Raw genomic sequence first — 17,219 nt, forward strand, 5'->3', positions numbered from 1 at the left:
GCCATTCAAAGTTCTGCTCTAAACGTTGTTTTGACGGGAGGTAAATTTTAGCGTATGTTCAGATGGGAGTCCCCCGACGCGTGAATCTGCGCCGCAGAATAAACCAGGCGCTGCGCCATATTTTGCCCGGCCGGTTTCACACGCAAATCAATCTGCGGGGCCCTCCAACCCGCCAGCTGGTGTTGTTCCTCCTCGACACCCTCTCCCGTCCTGCAGAGTTTGGGGCTCGTCCGGAGCGGTGGGGCCACGCATCCACGGGGGCGCAGAAGATATCGCAGAATATATGGGTGTGTTTGTCTATTTTTTTTTTTTTGGGGGGGGGGGGGGGGGGGTGAAGATTGTAAATGAAGATTTTTGGCTGCTTTTTGTTTGTTTTGGGTTGTTTTTTTTTAGCTCGAGGGTCATCCTCGGCTCGTTTTGGCGGGAGGTCGACACCTGAAGTCAGATGAGGAATCGGATGGTCAAGGAAAATAAAAATAAAAAAGAGAGACGCTGAAGAACTTTTCTCGTAGCTGCCAAATTGCTGTGCAAACTGGGGAAGATATTTTCATCCCACTTTTGTAACTATCAGTATTCAACGTGCTACTTTCTCAGTTGCTTTCTGCCTTTGTTTTTTCCACCGCCGTCTTCCTTTTTCCTCCATTTAAAAAACAAAAACAAAAAAACCTGTCAGTTCATGCACCTCTTCAAGCTTCACATAAAAGTTTTCATGTAGACAAACTGAGTAAGTAAAGAAGTACTATTCATTCTCTACTTAAAAATGACACACCGGCGACTGAATATTGTTGTTAACTGGAATGTATTATGATTTCTTTTCCAATCTTATTTTCATTTCTCATTGGAACAGTACTCTCAAATATGATTTCATTAACAGAGCATTTTTGATGCGTGAAATCATTGAACAAATATAACACATCTGCACCCACAGCACAGATGGAAAATTCCTATTATAGGCTAATCAATTTTCCCACAGGAAGCTTGACATGAAAGACTAATTTGAACAACAAAAACATCATAAAATGAAATCTCAGAATGAGCAACATACATCTGTAGAGGAAACAACCGAGTGAATTCAACAGGAGTCCTTCAGGTTCAGGTTTGTGATGCGTTTTGCGTTCCTACCACCAACCTCAGTGAGGAACACTGAAAGGTGCAGTGTAAGCATTTATTTGTCCACATCAAAACAACAATATAAGAACTTTTACACAGCAAGCGTAGCTCCATTACTTGCATTTTAAGAACATTTCACTTGTGCATTTCTGGCTTCAAACTAAATGTCATCTTTTAGTTCACAGAGGAAAAAATGTCTGTGGCTGAATTAAACAGCTGCTAATTTAGCATTTTTCTGCATTCACACATTCAGCAATTTCCAATGAGAAATACACGTTTAGCAGGTTACAAACTCGTCCCGACTGGTTATTTCATCACAAGACCAAGAATCGGTTCTCAGTTAGCAGAAAGGTTAAAGGTTAACGTCGACCGGAAATGTTCCCACAACAAACGTGGCTGCACCGGGGGTTGGTTGCAACTTGTCTCTGAGCTCTTTACGAAGCCTTTTCTCATCTATTTTACAATCTGTTCTACTTTAAATCAACGGTGTTTCACTGTCTCACCTCTGCACAGGAGCTACCTGCTGCAGCGTGCTGTCTCTGCGTCTCTTCTAATTTACGCCACCGGGGGGCGCCAGTGGACCACGAGGAAGAGAAGTCAGTCTAATGTGTCGTTGTCTGTCTGATTTTACTTTCGTAGTGACTTCTCAAGCTACCTGAGTTACCAACTAAATAAAAATATGCAACCTGAATGCATTCATATTATGGGGCAAAATATTTTTTTTAAAAATGTGTTAAGTGGGAGCTCCGTTTCCATGGCAACATGTGGGGGTATGACAAACAACTTGAAAACAATCATTTGCAAGAGAATTATCACACCTGATTTAAAAAAAAAAAAAATAAAAGGGAAAAATATAAACAAGTTGCTATGTTTTCAAAGTATATACATACATAACCTTCTGATGGCAGCTTGTTAAAGAAATATAACCACCAACAGAACAAAAAAAAAATCATCTTCATGTCATTATTTCATACTCATATTTTGCAGTTTAAATATTGCTCTGCATCTTATTTAACCCTCTCTGTGTATGTATGAAAGAATGTGACCTTGCGATGCAAACGGAAACCAGGACGTTGCGTTGCTGTTTTTCAGACCAGAGTTTTAGGAAAACTATGTCACGGAGGTCAGCGGTCACCGAGCGGGAATTAAGAGAGGGAGGGAGGAGAAGAAAGGAGGGGAAGGAGGGGAAGAGACAAAGAAAAGCATGAGAGGTGCTGAAAGAGGAAGGAAGAGAAGAGGCAGGGATGGCGTGAGTGTGGACCGGTCAGGAAGGCTACCTCCATCTTCCTTTTTTTTTTTTTTGCCACCCCTCTCTTTGTTGATCCGTCTCTTTGGCCCCAGGATGAGGTTTGTGTTTCCATCACATGTTGCACATGCTGCCCTCGCCCCTTTGTTCCGTCTCTGAGCGAGAAGAAGCCTCGCTGCATGCGAAGTAGATGGCGATGGGAGCGTGAAAATGGGGCACAAACACATACAAGAAAACAAGAGGCAGGGAAGAAGCAGAGGAACGATGCTGAACTTTAACTATTGTAAAACTACGCAAGTTCATTAAAAAACATGGAATTTTTTTATTTATTTATTTATTTATTTTTTTCAATCTGGCACGTTTTTGTGCAGAGATGCTGGATTTTGGCCCATTTTTGTTGAGCACATCTGATGAATGAGAAAGCACCAGCCCTCTGGCCACCACAGAAGAAGAAGATCAGTAAATACAACCTGTTGATTGTTTCTAAACCTCTTCAGGGCCAAATCTTATAAAAAAGGTGAAATAAAAATGAGCGAAGAAGACATGACCTTTCTTGCATTGTTGTGCTTCCCTCTACATACTATATGCAGTTTCCCAAAAAAATTATGTTATTGATATTAAATATTTTTTAATTGAAAATCTAAATATAGTTGTCAGGTGGATCCTGACAGAAGTAACAGTCAGAAGGATTCACTGTGCAAATGTTTAACAGGAATCTCTCACTCCATCTGGTGGCTGTTTGTCACACTCATACTCGCAATGTTGCATATTTAGACATTTCTTTAACTACTCGATGCACAGTAATGCAATACATTAATATTTAATCTGGTTATAAACACGGTGATCCAATGATTTATTGCATTTTCTTGCTAAGTGAGAACTCAGCTTAATTTTTTTTATTTTAAAGAAAATTTTGTCTGAATCTACTATACAGTAATTAAAGTGTTAAAGTGCAATTTTTTTTATTATTATTATTGAAACCTTGAAAAGATCTTTTTCTAAAATTGAGTTTCATTTTCAGTCACAAAAATCGTTTGTTTGAAGCAAACTTGTCATCTATCAATGTAGAAAGTGAAGCTGTAATCAGCATCAGTGTCCTCTAGAGGTCGTTGCTGTTCTTCTTCAAGTCAATTTCACTCCTGAAACGTGAAAACACACCAAAACCACAAGGACACTTTATTTTGGTTTCAGATGTGCAGCATATCACGTTCTCTTTCTTCCATATGACTCACATGTACCCTTGTGAGTAACACAAGATCACCGATAAGAGGAAATGATGATTCAATAGTCTGAAAACAGTCAGATGATCAAGTCAAGACAAAACAGTCACACCGGGTGGTGCCTTACAAATATTGAATTATATATATTTTTAAAAAACATTTGCTGCATGAAGAAAATTAGACTACAAATTACATTTTCAATCATGTGATGAAAATCACACAAATGAATGGTTAAACCTGAATAACTCAAGAAACAGATTAAATGCAGACGCCTACATGGAGGGCACGAGGATGAGCCGATGGGTTAAATTAGTATGAAAATCAAATACCGTGGCCTTCGCAGTCTCTAAATCTGAACTGAGTTGACAACGTAGGATTGAGGAGAGACAAGAAGTTTGTTTATTCCTCCGACAGAAATCTGTAACATCCAAAAGGCACTGAAGCTGCTCAGGAGAATCCGAAAGATCGAACACCTCTCTGAGACTTGCCTCAGTGATTGCAATGTTGGATCGACCACCGATTTTAGTGGGAAAACGTTACATGCGGGCGATTAAAGGCCCCTCGTGATTTGCACGGGAATGTGCACACACGAAATCTTCACTGCAAAATCTTCTCATAAAAGCAGGAACCAAACAAACTCTTGGACGGAGGCGATCTCACCCGAAAAGGAACGCACATGCACACAAACGCACATGCGACGTCTCTCCATTGTTTTTTTATCTAATGTGCTGCAGCATGGCAGTCCACAAATAGCTCATCTAATTTCTGCCACCACGAGGTTGAGTCGAATCCTCGCAATGATGACAACGATGGGGTCTTTCTGTGTCGGCACATGACGTGAAGGCTTTCGTAAAGTATCTTAGTGTGTATCTGGTTTCCTCCTGAGCTGATAGTTTCCTTCTACCTTCTCTGACCTCCCTCGCCTCTCCCCGCTTTAATGGCCATTCGCCTCCCTGCTTATCGCTTGTCTAACTGTGTAAATCTGTATGTTCACCTCCGCCGGAAGTTCAGACCAACTATTATTCCCATGAAGCTTCGTGCAAGGCTGTTTGATAAAGATAAACTGGGTTTGAAAATCCAAAGCCATTTGTGCCACATTAAGTAAATCATTTGGCCTTTTAGAGTTTCTCTTCAAGCCTGTTAGATGGAATCAGTGTAACTTGTTTCTCAGCCGTGTCAAGCACTGGTTTGTGTTGGATTTAGCTGGTTAGCCGAACAATGTAAATACAGTCGGACAGCTTGGGAAATAGTTTCAGATGTTGCACACAGAAATGTTGCCAAACCAAAAAGTGACAGAAGTAGTTGTGTGATCGAAGAAAGAGAGCTTAAGAAGTTCAAACCTGAGAGGGCTGCCATCAGACGGACGACATGCTTCAATCATTTAAATATAGTCTCTGCTGGAAGGCATTCATCATGTTGCACTCAGCTTTGCACATCTGTCAAATCATGATTGAAATGGTCACATCTGGATATTTTTCCCACTCTCTGGATATCCATTTCATCTGCCAACAAGTTCCGGCTCACACTCTCACCTACATTGCTTCATCTGATCGCTGCTGGATTCAACACAGACACCTCCAAAAACAAATAGGCGATGTTGATCACCCGTTACATAACTTCGTCTGCACAAATTACCATAAATTTCACCACACGCCCACTTTATGTGTGTCATGGGTCATTTTGGTCTCTCTGGCAGCAACAAGGGGAAATTTATCCCTTTTTTTAATATGAAAAATTGGAAATATTGTTTAGTATGGGCTCCTTGAATCGTCATCAGTTTACACTCCATATCATATTCATATATTTTTGACATTTCATGAATCAGATTGTCTTCCAAAATCACAGAAATACAGACTGATTTATTTGTACAGGTATTTATAATGTAATTACACTCGTAGTTTCACTTCCCGATTTCCCTTTTAAACGTATTAAACGTATTAAACTGAATGTTCAGAGTATTAATTCCCAGGATCTTCCAGGTGTCCCACCGTGTGACCACCATCAGCGTGTAGCGCTTTAAGAGTCCTTGAAAATGCGACCACGTGATTTTGTTTTTCACATGTATGTTCCACCTTCACAGCTGTTTGCACGCATGTGAAATGTGCATCTGTCACATCATGACCTTTGTCACACACTCACACACGTATTGCAGCCTCCTGATTTTACAAATGAATTTAGCAGTAGCAATAAAATACAAAAAACATTCCACTCATCTCTGGACTGAACTCGAAACGATTGAGCAAACTTCTTTGTATGCATTTGTGAATTTTCCATTTTGATGAGTACCCTGAAGAGTTCAGTGCTCTGCATTTTTCTGAGCATCATCTGACCGTGCAACCCTTCCAACCTTTGAATTTTATCCAGCTTTTGGTCACATGGCTGTTTTTCCATTGTTATCTTTATCGAGATAAACCATCTGCCGTTTATGTAAAACACATTCACCTCGCTACAAATATAAATATCCATGTTAAAAAGTCATTTTAAGGTCAAATTACCTGACTTCAAAGTCTTAAAAAAAAACCTCAAACACTGGAATTTTTAAATGGCATTGGGATTTTTTTTTTTTTACAACAGATATCTCTGGCTTAGATGGAGAGAGTAACCCAAGTACACCTGCAAAAACAAGGTGTGTACAAACAAATGGCACAAGAAACCTGTTTGAGGTAATTTTTTACAGTGTTGTCTCACACCGTTATAAAATCCTAGACAGCGGTTATGACATACATTCACTTTTGGCACATTCATTGTCATGTAATAGTGGGAGTGTTGGAGGAATATGTATTGCTAGCAAGGACTGACATACTCTGTTGGTATTTGGCACTCACCATAAATGTGCAAGTACAGTCATGACCCAGAGCTGATCCACTGTCAGTGCTTCGGCTTTATGTAACATATGTTTTACTACAGGGATGTCACAAGGATAACAAGTAATTCTGCTATTATGTAAAGAAACATTTTTTGTTTTATGGGTCACGCAGTCAAAGTTTTAAGGTTGATTCATATTGGAACTGTATAGATTCCTAATACATTTACATGCATCTCAGTAATAAGAGTGGTGACACTGACCCAAACGGTTTGTATTTGTTGGCCAAAGAAACAAAACAAAGAGCTGAAAGATGCTAAAATGTTTTTGTAGAAATGCAATCAGGCAATAATTTTCCCAGAGTAACACCTTTCACAATTCATTTGACGCATTATTAAATAAAAGTATTGTTTAGTGCGGCTTTAATAGTGCGTATATTACCAAGATTGTATTTAAAGTCAGCAGATTTTCTTATCTGTGAGATAACAGTGTCTTTGTGTTTGTATCCCGTGTCAAGGCAAGGAAATATTTGAATTCTTATTGTAAAGTCTCCATTAACCTGGTTAACAGCTGTGAACCGTTACAAAGCACAGCAGAGATTATCCTGTGACGATAAAAGCAGATGCCTTTAAAAGTACCACTTCTATGCTCCGGTGTCTGTTTTGGACCATCAGTAACACTACAGATCAGTAAAGGCAACTATAAAGTCAGTCAGTTGAATGTCTTGAGTCTTTTCTTCCTCTTAAAACATTTTACACCTGCTTCTCTCTAAAACTAAAAGAATAATCAAGTTAATGTTAAAAAAAAAAAGGAAAAAAGATGGAAAACATTTTCCTCAGACTTGGCTGTCATCCAAGTTATGAAGACAAACTCCACGTGACTAAAACTACAATATAGCTTAACATCCAACGAAAAATGAACCTCCATGAGCTCTGCCATTTACGTCAGCAAACACGCCAGAACTTGTGAATTCGAGGCTCGTAGAAAATATTGTGTTCTGACGTCGTGAATACAACAAGAGGGGGAAGTTCACATGAACTCTTCTCCTGCGCACAGTAAATACGACCCCATCTCGATCGGCTTCACCTGCTCATGTGACGAGTCCACACCGAACTGGCGCTCGCACGAATTTGAACTGTCCCTGATTCGCCTTTGTAGTTGACTGACAATGGAGAATTGGACATTTGAAACTGCTCTGACACAAATAAACTCAACGGTTCAATCAGGTTCGACGCGGCATTTAATTTGCGCTACTTTTTCTCCGACGGACTGTTCCTCTCTTGAGTCTTAAAATCTGCATATCATATCCAAAAATCAAGGTTAGCAGTGCACACATGTATTTTATATTCACAAAGTGTACAAAAATTGTATTAAAAGTTGCCTCTTGAAGAACAGGAATAATAATAGTTTTTGAGACTGAAATTTTATTTATGCCTCTAATTTTTTATTTTATTTATTTTACTTATAGATTGTGCACGTTACCGAAAATAATACGATTTTCATGCAGGCGCATCAGATTTAAATTCATAAATTAAAATACCAACGTGATTTATTATTTATCAGTACTTCAAACTAATATTGTACACCTACAAACTATCCTCAGTGCTGTTTGTTAAAACCACAGAAGAAGATACTTTGGCATGTTAAGTTATAGGACTGTGCCATTTCATATCATATCAGTTTGTGTGGTTTTAAGTCTCCAAATTTCCTTTGCTTTCACTTGCTGACAAGGAATCTAGCATTCAGTAACTTCTCAAGTTAATCAGTCCCTTCAGTTGTGCAGTGTGACACCTATTGACTTCAGCTGTGGAGGGGAGGAGCTTCTCTCAAAGACCTTCTGTTCTGAAGAGTGTGTGCAAAGTGTTACTTTTACGGACAGCTGCATGAAAAAAAAAAATACACCATGTGTTGAAAACAAGAGCTCCCTCGTCCCCACAGGCCCGTACTACGCAACAGGTTCAACATACCCAAGGTATCTTTCCGTTATCTGGCTCAACAAACTGTGACAAACTACATTGCGCTAGGCGGTCGCACCAAGCCGGTTAAAAACTCGCTATTTCAAGCCAGGGTTTCTTAATCCAGCGACGGGCGCGTTCACGTATAAAAAAGGAGGCGTTTGCAGCATCTGACCAATAACACATATGGTGTACCGACAGCAGAGCAACTTATTTCATTCATATTTTCAGAAAAATATGAAGATGTGAAACACATAATCCAGGCTGAAAGCACCTCAGCTGTAGCTGCTGAATGGTGGACGGATGTCCTGGGAAAAAAATACAAAAAGAAAAAATTACAGACTGTATGAGTGTGCAGCCTAAATTGATTGCACTGAGCTCCACGGGATCTTCTGCGATTGGTGGAGAATGGATTGGTCGGTAGGCGGTACTTTTGTACGTTTTGATCGGAAATCTTGAACATAACCTGCGGTTAGCTCTGCAGCATAAGTTACCATGGCGATGTAACCCGGTAAGAATTGAACCAGCTTCGTAGTACTGAAAACCCGAAGTTTAACCTGAAGTTACCACGAAAAAAAACGTGATTTTGAATGTGGGGCATTGGGTCTCACCGGGTCAACCTCTTAAGTTGGGATCGATATTTAGAATGAGTTAAGTTGGTTTGTTTATGGTGACTGGGCATGTTTGCTTGTCAGACAGTGAGCAGAACAACCAATCCTATACAGTGCTACAAACCTGTCAAGGTCAAACAGGACTAACAGTTTTTTGTTTGTTTTCGTGGAAGCAAAAAAATATTTGCACAACCTCAGGTGTACACAGTACTTCATGCATGTATGGTTAGCATTTTATACGATAAGAAAGCCTGCAGAACGGACAAAGAACATGGTGTCTCTAAAATGTTTTTTGGTCCATGTTGACACGCTTGAGTCACTTTTCATGTCACAGTGTGCTTGTAAGACACGTTGCTTTTGTTAGAGACACTAAGGAGGCGCATAAATTAAAGTTAGTACAGCATAAAAATGATAAACATTTGCTGTAGACACAAAGATATAAAACTAGAAATATGCGATCTACATCAAAGCAGAATGTGGACACCCTAGACTTGGCCCTTTTGTTCCAGTAGTTCATTATGCTATAAAGCATAAAACATTAGTTTAGACCAACCTGTAGCCTGTCAGTGCAGCAGCGCTTAAGCTCTGACCTTCCTGAAACACACAGAGGTCAGAGGACAGAAACAAGCGAGCTGCAACACGCCTGCAAAACACAACAGAAACTTACACTGAGCTGGAAAGAAACTGGTGCTCATAGATTAGGTAAATAACATTAATACAATAGCTTTTAAGTCGTGAAACATATCATTGTGTTGCTTCAGAGACATTTAAGTGAAGTTACTTGAATGTCACCTGAAGACCACAAAATCAAAAATGAAAAACATTTGGACTGGAGATACAGTAAGTGAGCCAACCAGACCTCCGCAGCCCGTTCCTCGTCTACATCAGCTGCCAGCACCTTCAAATCTCTTAACTGCATTTTGGGTAATGTAGTCTTTAGGTTTTAACATGAAATAAGAACGCACAAACACTGACCAACATGGTCAGAGCAGAAGTGGTCCTCTTATTGACCCTTGTGGTATTTGGCATGTGACTTATGTTGCTGACAAGATAATCAACTGAAGCAAATCTATTCCTGACTGAAAGAGGACAACCAGGATCATTTCAGGACACAGTGCGTCTCTGATTTAACCTAATTGTTAAGAGTGGCTCTGTGGCGTGAAAGGCTGTGTAAGGTCAAGAAGCAGCACCAACAACAGCACCAATCAGAGTTTTGAAGTGCACATTTAATCCGTCTTCTTTAAAAAGACTGCCAAAGGTGCACAATCCAGTTTACTTCTATGTCAGACGTTCATCCTAAAAGCTACGAAGTTACAGTAGTTTCTCCAAGAGTGTTTTTTTGTAAAAACCTGTGATGTCCCAACAGGGCTTCACCGTGTGAGAAATTTCACATCACGTTAGCTCCGTCCGGCTCGTAAAAGGCATCGAACACGGCAGATGATGGATGTTGAATGCATACCGTACCATTGAGACGCTGTGTCCCTGGAGGATCTGCTGACATCCCGAATACCCGAATAATGTCTGTTCAGCAAATAAAAAAAATAAAAAAGACTTTTAAAAATTGCATGTTCTATTAAGAACATCATTATTAGCATCACAGTGAGAAATCATCATTTATGCCAGATAATTAGTGCAAAACACTGTAGTTACTTTTTACATCAGAATAAAAGTCGTCTGTCATCATGACTTGCAATATTTATCCTCACAAATTCTAGCGATAATATCTTTTGTATCTCAAATTAATCACAAATCAATCTATTGTAATTCGAGAAACATTTTTATTTTGGTCCAGGAAAGTGAGAAATTGCTTTAAAACCTTCACTGTGTAATATAACAGCAGTTATAGTCGGCCTTTGCGTGACGTTAAGTCGGGATCAATGAGTTTTCTGTAGAAACTGAAAACTGAAACAGTAAATTTAAAAACTCCTTCAAAGGACACATTATGTTCTTCGCCAGACATCCGACGGCCAAATAACTGCAGCCATGTGAGAGCTCCACTCACGCTGCCATCAGGGTCTCTACCAGAAGAATCCTCGGGAACATTTCTATTGACATTTCCCATGAACAGGTTATTGTGGGCCCTTCGGCTGCGGTCAGACGGCCCCCAGTCATTGGCTGAGCCAAAGGCATGTCAGCTCGGACTGAGGGGAAGGACAAAAACAGGTCGAAGGCACAAAGACTTCCATGTGTTGTGGGACAAAGTTAACAACGGTCCCTTTAAAAGAACAAGAGATATGAAGTAGCCAGAACCCAAACAGAGTTGCAGGAAGTCATGACACACGCTGAGGCTGACATGCCCGACAACAATTCAAGGTCCAACAGCTTCAGGGTTTATGTTGTGTTATGCTGCCGATGTTTTGACCGGTGTAGACTTTGACAGGCCCGCCGTGGTCCAACGCTAGTTTGATGCAGCAAAGTCAATGTTGGCTTGTGTTAACGTGCACAACGACTACAGGTTGACTGTCACTGGATGTGTTTTACTGGTGGTTCACGGCCCGTACTAATAAATCCCAGTAAAGAAGGTCGGGGGGTATTACATCATCTTTAACAGTGACTAGTATAACTTGCAGCAACATCACCTCAGGTTTTCTACTCTTACGTAAGTCTGTGGTACTTGGTTTCCCCGTGAGTTTTTTTTTTTTCTTCTTTCATGTGGATGTTTGATTTTGTTACTCAGACATAAGTTCAGGCTGTCGGTCATGGTTGGGCGTCTACTCGTGATTTTGTATTGACACAGAAGTAAATCCAGACAAATCTGGCCTGGATAATATAAACAGTAGAAACAAAGATATTCTCATGACTGTCACAAGAGAAGGTTTAAAATCCTAGAAGAAGCACAAGAAAATTAAATTGGATGCGTTGTTGACTGTCTCCTTAAACCACCTTAAAAAACATTGTCAGGGTGTCTGTTCGATGTCTTAAATTCCTCACAGATACACATCATTCTTACACACACTTCCTTCCCCTTATTTCCACTAAGTATTTCCAGGTCCTCAGAGACAGATTGCGGTCTGCGATTGAAATGCTCTTCTTGCTACTGAATCTCCTCCACAACCACTTTATTCTTGCTACCTGCTGTCGTCTACAAATGTTGTTTTCTCGCGGGATGTGAACATTTTCCTTCTGGCTGAAAGTCCTTTGTTTGAACTATCAACTTTCTCACTCTTACGACACTTGACTTCCTCTATTTCTATCGCCACGGATACGACAACTTCCTCTTCAAACACTCTGTCCTTTCTGACCCCTTAAATGTGAAGAATAATCTATGAATCACTTGTCAGTTACTGGCAATGAATGTAAAACTATCCGTAATGTCTCTATCTGTTTTGAAACAAAGGACATTGGACAACATTGTATGACGAACACTTTGAACAGGGCTTTATCGCAATCACCAATAAAAATGTTGCTTCACTGGATGCGTTTATGAGTGCCGGTAGCTGTGTTTGTGGTTCACACGCCCTTTGGTGTGTTTTAAATTATGGTCTGTGCTCATTGTCACTGCAGTCTGTCTTTTTGACAAATGCCATGGTTTTTTTCCACCCTTTTTTCTCAAAATATAACTTAATTTGTCAACTTCAATTTTTTATTTTTTTTATTTTATTACACATCTGCAGGTGATTTGGCTCCAGAGTTTCCCAGAGGCCTGCTCAAGGAAACTGTTTCATGTGTGTTATACTTATGTCTCTGTAATAAAGACAAATTATAACAGAAGCAGGAGACAATTTATTTAAGAATACACAATTGAAATCAGAAATTAGTTTCCACCAAATATGAATATTCGCCTTCAAATTGATTTGATTATTTCTTATTATTTGACATCTACAACAGGCTCGTGGGATCTCTGTTTTCTGCATTATTTATGTTTTTGCATCACGACAAACGCACATTTAAAAAACAACAACACATTTTTGTTGCTTTAGTTCTTTCTAATGTTGTTATTGAAAATAATTTAATCACAACAGAGTCCCTGGACTGCTCTGTGAATTTTGTATTAAGCAGAAGTGCAGGACCACAATAATAATATTATATCTTTTAGATGTTAAAACTGTGAAATTTTACTTTAGTCAAGCCACATTTGTATTATGAGTAAAATACATTTGCTGCATCAGAAATACGCAGAATCCTTCCCTAAAATATATATATTATTATAAATATTAAATGATGATCAGATTAGCATCTTGGCAGCAATTTACTGCTGGAAAAAACACTCAGAAAAACACTTTTACTCAGAAAGGTAACCAAAGCAGAAAGTGTTATAAAAGCAGAATCTTTACGTCTGAAATGTAGAGGAAACATTTGATTGCATAAAACAGTAAATGTTATATAGTTCCACAACTGGCAATGTGTGTAAAGCTGAGCATGTGGAACAACGTGAGTCAGAAACACGGGATGTTCCCCAGCTAACCCCATCATGTCAAAAACTGTGTCTTGTTTTTGGCTTGTGTCTTGTTTTTGGGCACCAAAGGAAATCAATGAAAGTAAACCAGCCAAGAGGGAGATTGATTATTTACTAAACAATAAATACACGAATGAAGGGATGTTGCTGTCATTTCCTGCTGCTGGCAAGACGGAGAAAAAGAAGAAGAAGAAGAAGGAGAAGGAGGGGACTGTACAATCTGAAAACACGTCCAGTATGACCAGTCCTCTTCTTCATACTATAATGAAGGTGTGTCCGGAGAGCCAATGATGCTGCCGCCTTTACATGCGTCATTAGGGGCGTAGGAGGCGCGGCGGCTTGGGGGCTATATAAGACCCGGAGACTGCGTATCAGACACGGACACAAGTGAGAAGACTTTACGCGGAACTCTAAAAGCAGAAAAAAAAATATCTAAACTTTTTTTTTTTTTTTTTTTTTTTTTTTCCTCCTCCCGGCTTGTCTTTAACATTTTATACTGCTGGGTTTTCATTCAACTTTTTTTTAAATTTTATTTTGTATTTGGAACTTGCCCCCTGAAGTCTTAACTTTTCTCCAAACCTCATCACACACTCGACCTTCCGCGATGTTTCCCGAGGCAAACAAAGGGTGAGTACACTTTTTGAAACACTTCGTACCGACTGCCGGACTTTCTCCTCCCCACGCCGTCGCAGCTGAACACACGTGGCTCCTTCACGGGAAGATGGCACCGTGGGCAAAAAAAATATAACGGAATGTTTGGCGGGGGGCCAGGAAGGAGTTCGCGCATGCGCTGTGGGCAGCCCAGATTAAATGGAAAAATACATGAATTGGTTCCCCGGGGGGGGGGGGCTCTTGCGTGTAATTTCAGTGGGTCTTACGGAATGAGTCTTAATGGTCCATTTTTGCTGCTTTAAAATTAATATTGACTTTCTAACTTTATTGTTTTTAAGCTGTTATTATTTTTAAATATTACAGGACTTTTGTAGCAACTCTTAAATTAGGCTTGCTGCCCACAAAAAAAAAAAAAAAAGGTCCCCTCCTCTCCTGTGATATGATAGTGATGATCACATCATGTGCCACTTCATGAGTCAGGTGAGAGATGAATAAGGACTTTGAGGGGGAAAAAAAACCTGCAGTTTGCTTGCAAAATAAGGTCCTTTCGCCAGATAATTCACAAAAGATTTAAAAAAAAACAGAAATGTAAAAGGTCACTGTTGGATATATTTTTGCATCATCATGTTGATAAAACTAAAGTTTACCAAGACATTGCCCTAACCCGTGTGTTTCATTCGTGCCAGATTGTCACAGATCATTCTGACCTCTGCCTTTTCTCATTTTCGTTCCGTTAATGTCATCCAGCTACAGCTACGAGGACTGCAAGGCCACCGCTGACTGGCTGCTGGCCCAGACGGACATCCGACCCACCGTGGGCATCGTGTGCGGCTCGGGGCTCGGAGGGCTGGCCGACATGTTAAAGGACCAGGTGGCCTTCAACTACAAGGACATTCCCAACTTTCCACAGAGCACCGGTGAGTCACGACAAAATCTCCCGTGTCGCTGTCTGTCCAACCTGTACCGTGCATATTTACCAACTGGTCGCAATGTGTACCACAGTGCACGGACATGCAGGACGGCTGGTGTTCGGCACCTTGAAGGGGAGGCCGTGTGTTTGCATGCAGGGGCGCTTCCACCTGTACGAAGGCTATCCAATCCAGAAGGTGTGTGTCTGTTTGTCTGTGTCTCCTGCAACAAGTGTCTCTTTGTGAACTCGCTGTGGTTTGATATCATTAAGAAGCAATTTTACGGGAAATCTGTGGCCTTTAAAAAAAAAAAAGCTCCACATCCCGTCATGCTACTGAAAGATCCTTTTAAACCACAGAGCCGCAGGAATGATTATGTAACGTTTGTACTTATGTACCTTGTCTGTCTCCAGATTACGTTGCCCATACGCATCTTCAAGCTGCTCGGTGTCGAGACGGTGATGCTGACCAACGCAGCCGGCGGCCTCAACCAGGACTTTAAAGTCGGGGACGTCATGATCATCAAAGACCACCTCAACATGCCCGGCTTCGCTGGCAACAATCCGCTGTCTGGCCCCAACGATGAGCGGTACGTCTCGTCCCTTTTTGAGGGACATAGAAACGGTGCCGGCGTTAGTTGGTTGTCTTGCAACACCAAACCCGCAAAACCCTTTTGCCTCTACTCAGCCTTCAACGTGTCCTTCTTCCCTCTCCCAGGTTTGGTGTGCGTTTCCCCTGCATGTCCGACGCCTACGACCGAGAGCTGCAGCAGCTGGCCATGGACGTGGGACAGGAGCTCGGCTACACGGACTTCCTGAAGGAGGGCGTCTACTGCGTGCTGGGCGGACCGTCATTCGAGACGATTGCAGAGAGCCGTATGCTGCACAAACTGGGCGCCGACGCTGTTGGTGAGCGATTTCTCATGGACATAATGATGGCTTTCAGCCAGACTTTTTTTTTTTTCATACAGTTGCATGCAAAACAATTTGGAGGGGAATACAAACGGTTACAAATACCCTGTGACTTGTCGTTTCATGAACTTAAAAAAACAAAACAAAGATGAGTAAAGAATTTAACCGTAATTGTGGCATGTGCAAAAGTTAGGAGCACGCCTCTGCTTATAAACAATCAAAGTTGTAAAGTCTCCGAACTTCATTAAGTCATTAGGCCTTAAGTGACGCATTAGTGACTTGTAAGACGTGTAAAGAACTGTCGTTAGGAGTTATCAGCTGATGCCAATTTCTGAGCTTGTGGTAACACTTAACAGCCATCACTGCCCGACTGTCTGAAATTAATCTAATTAACAAAACGATGTCTAAAAAGCTGGAAATGGCTTTAAAAAAAACAGTTTTGAAATGGCAGTTTAGAAGAGTATGTTATTACTTATTTTTACTTAAAAATGTGCAATTTGTAGTTCAAACCTTATCTGGGCAGCAATAATATATGAAAACTATACCTTTAAAGTTGAATCAGGTAATGTTCACGTTAGCTGTGGGGACCTTTAAAGAGACTTAAAGCGTAAAAAAAAGAAGAAGTAATGTGCAGCTTCTTGTATCCATGTTGGTATCTCTTATATTTATCCCAATGTTTTGGTTTCCCCTCTCCAGGCATGAGCACGGTGCACGAGGTGATCATCGCACGTCACTGCGGCATGCGCGTCTTCGCCCTCTCGTTGATCACCAACCAGGCGGTGATGGACTACGACAGCGAAGAGAAGGCCAACCACGAGGAGGTCCTCCAGACGGGCAAGCAGCGAGCGGCGCAGCTGGAGCGGCTGGTTTCCACCATGGTGACCAAGATTGAGCACAACAACAACTACGCCTAAAGACGCTATATTTTAGTCTCGCAGTACGACTCGAGAACACTTAACGTTTAATGTACAAGAAAAAAAATCCCACTTTTGAGTCTTGGGTCAAAAGAAGTGACTGTAGTCACTTGAAAAAATCTCACTCAGAATTACAAAAAAAAATGCGCACAAAATTTCATTTGTTTTGCCCTGTATGACGTACATTCCTCTACTGAAAAAGAAAAAGACGCCTCGGTATTTTGTATCATTTTAAACCAGGTGTATTTGCGCTAACTTAAAATATGATTGACTTGTATAAACGTCTGCAACTTAACTTAACAATGAGCATAAATCTGCTATAAAGATTTTAATATTGTATTGTTGAAATGTGTACAATAGTGGACTTGAAGTATTTTACGGTGCTTGTTTTTTTAATATGACTTATTACTAAATATACTATTTATTACTATATTATGTTTGTTTGTTTGTGTGTTTTTTTGGGGGGGTGGGAAGGCAGGAGATTTAATCATTCTAGTTTTACACACAAAAAAAAAATACAACTTTTCAAATCA

General features: G+C 40.5%; 1 protein-coding gene across 1 annotated transcript; it reads left to right on the plus strand.

Moving 5' to 3' along the window:
- Positions 1-13,730: 13,730 nt before the first annotated feature.
- On the plus strand, positions 13,731-17,118 carry pnp5a (purine nucleoside phosphorylase 5a). Its single transcript, XM_069172277.1, has 6 exons — positions 13,731-13,968; positions 14,701-14,870; positions 14,956-15,059; positions 15,275-15,450; positions 15,579-15,769; positions 16,469-17,118. The coding sequence occupies exons 1-6, from the start codon at positions 13,946-13,948 to the stop codon at positions 16,684-16,686; spliced, it is 882 nt and encodes a 293-aa protein (XP_069028378.1). The 5' UTR covers positions 13,731-13,945; the 3' UTR covers positions 16,687-17,118.
- The last annotated feature ends 101 nt before the right edge of the window (positions 17,119-17,219 follow it).

Source organism: Embiotoca jacksoni, unplaced genomic scaffold (assembly GCF_022577435.1).
Source record: "Embiotoca jacksoni isolate LCO1_2020_lvr unplaced genomic scaffold, fEmbJac1.0.p SCAF_51, whole genome shotgun sequence".
NCBI lineage: Eukaryota > Metazoa > Chordata > Actinopteri > Embiotocidae > Embiotoca > Embiotoca jacksoni.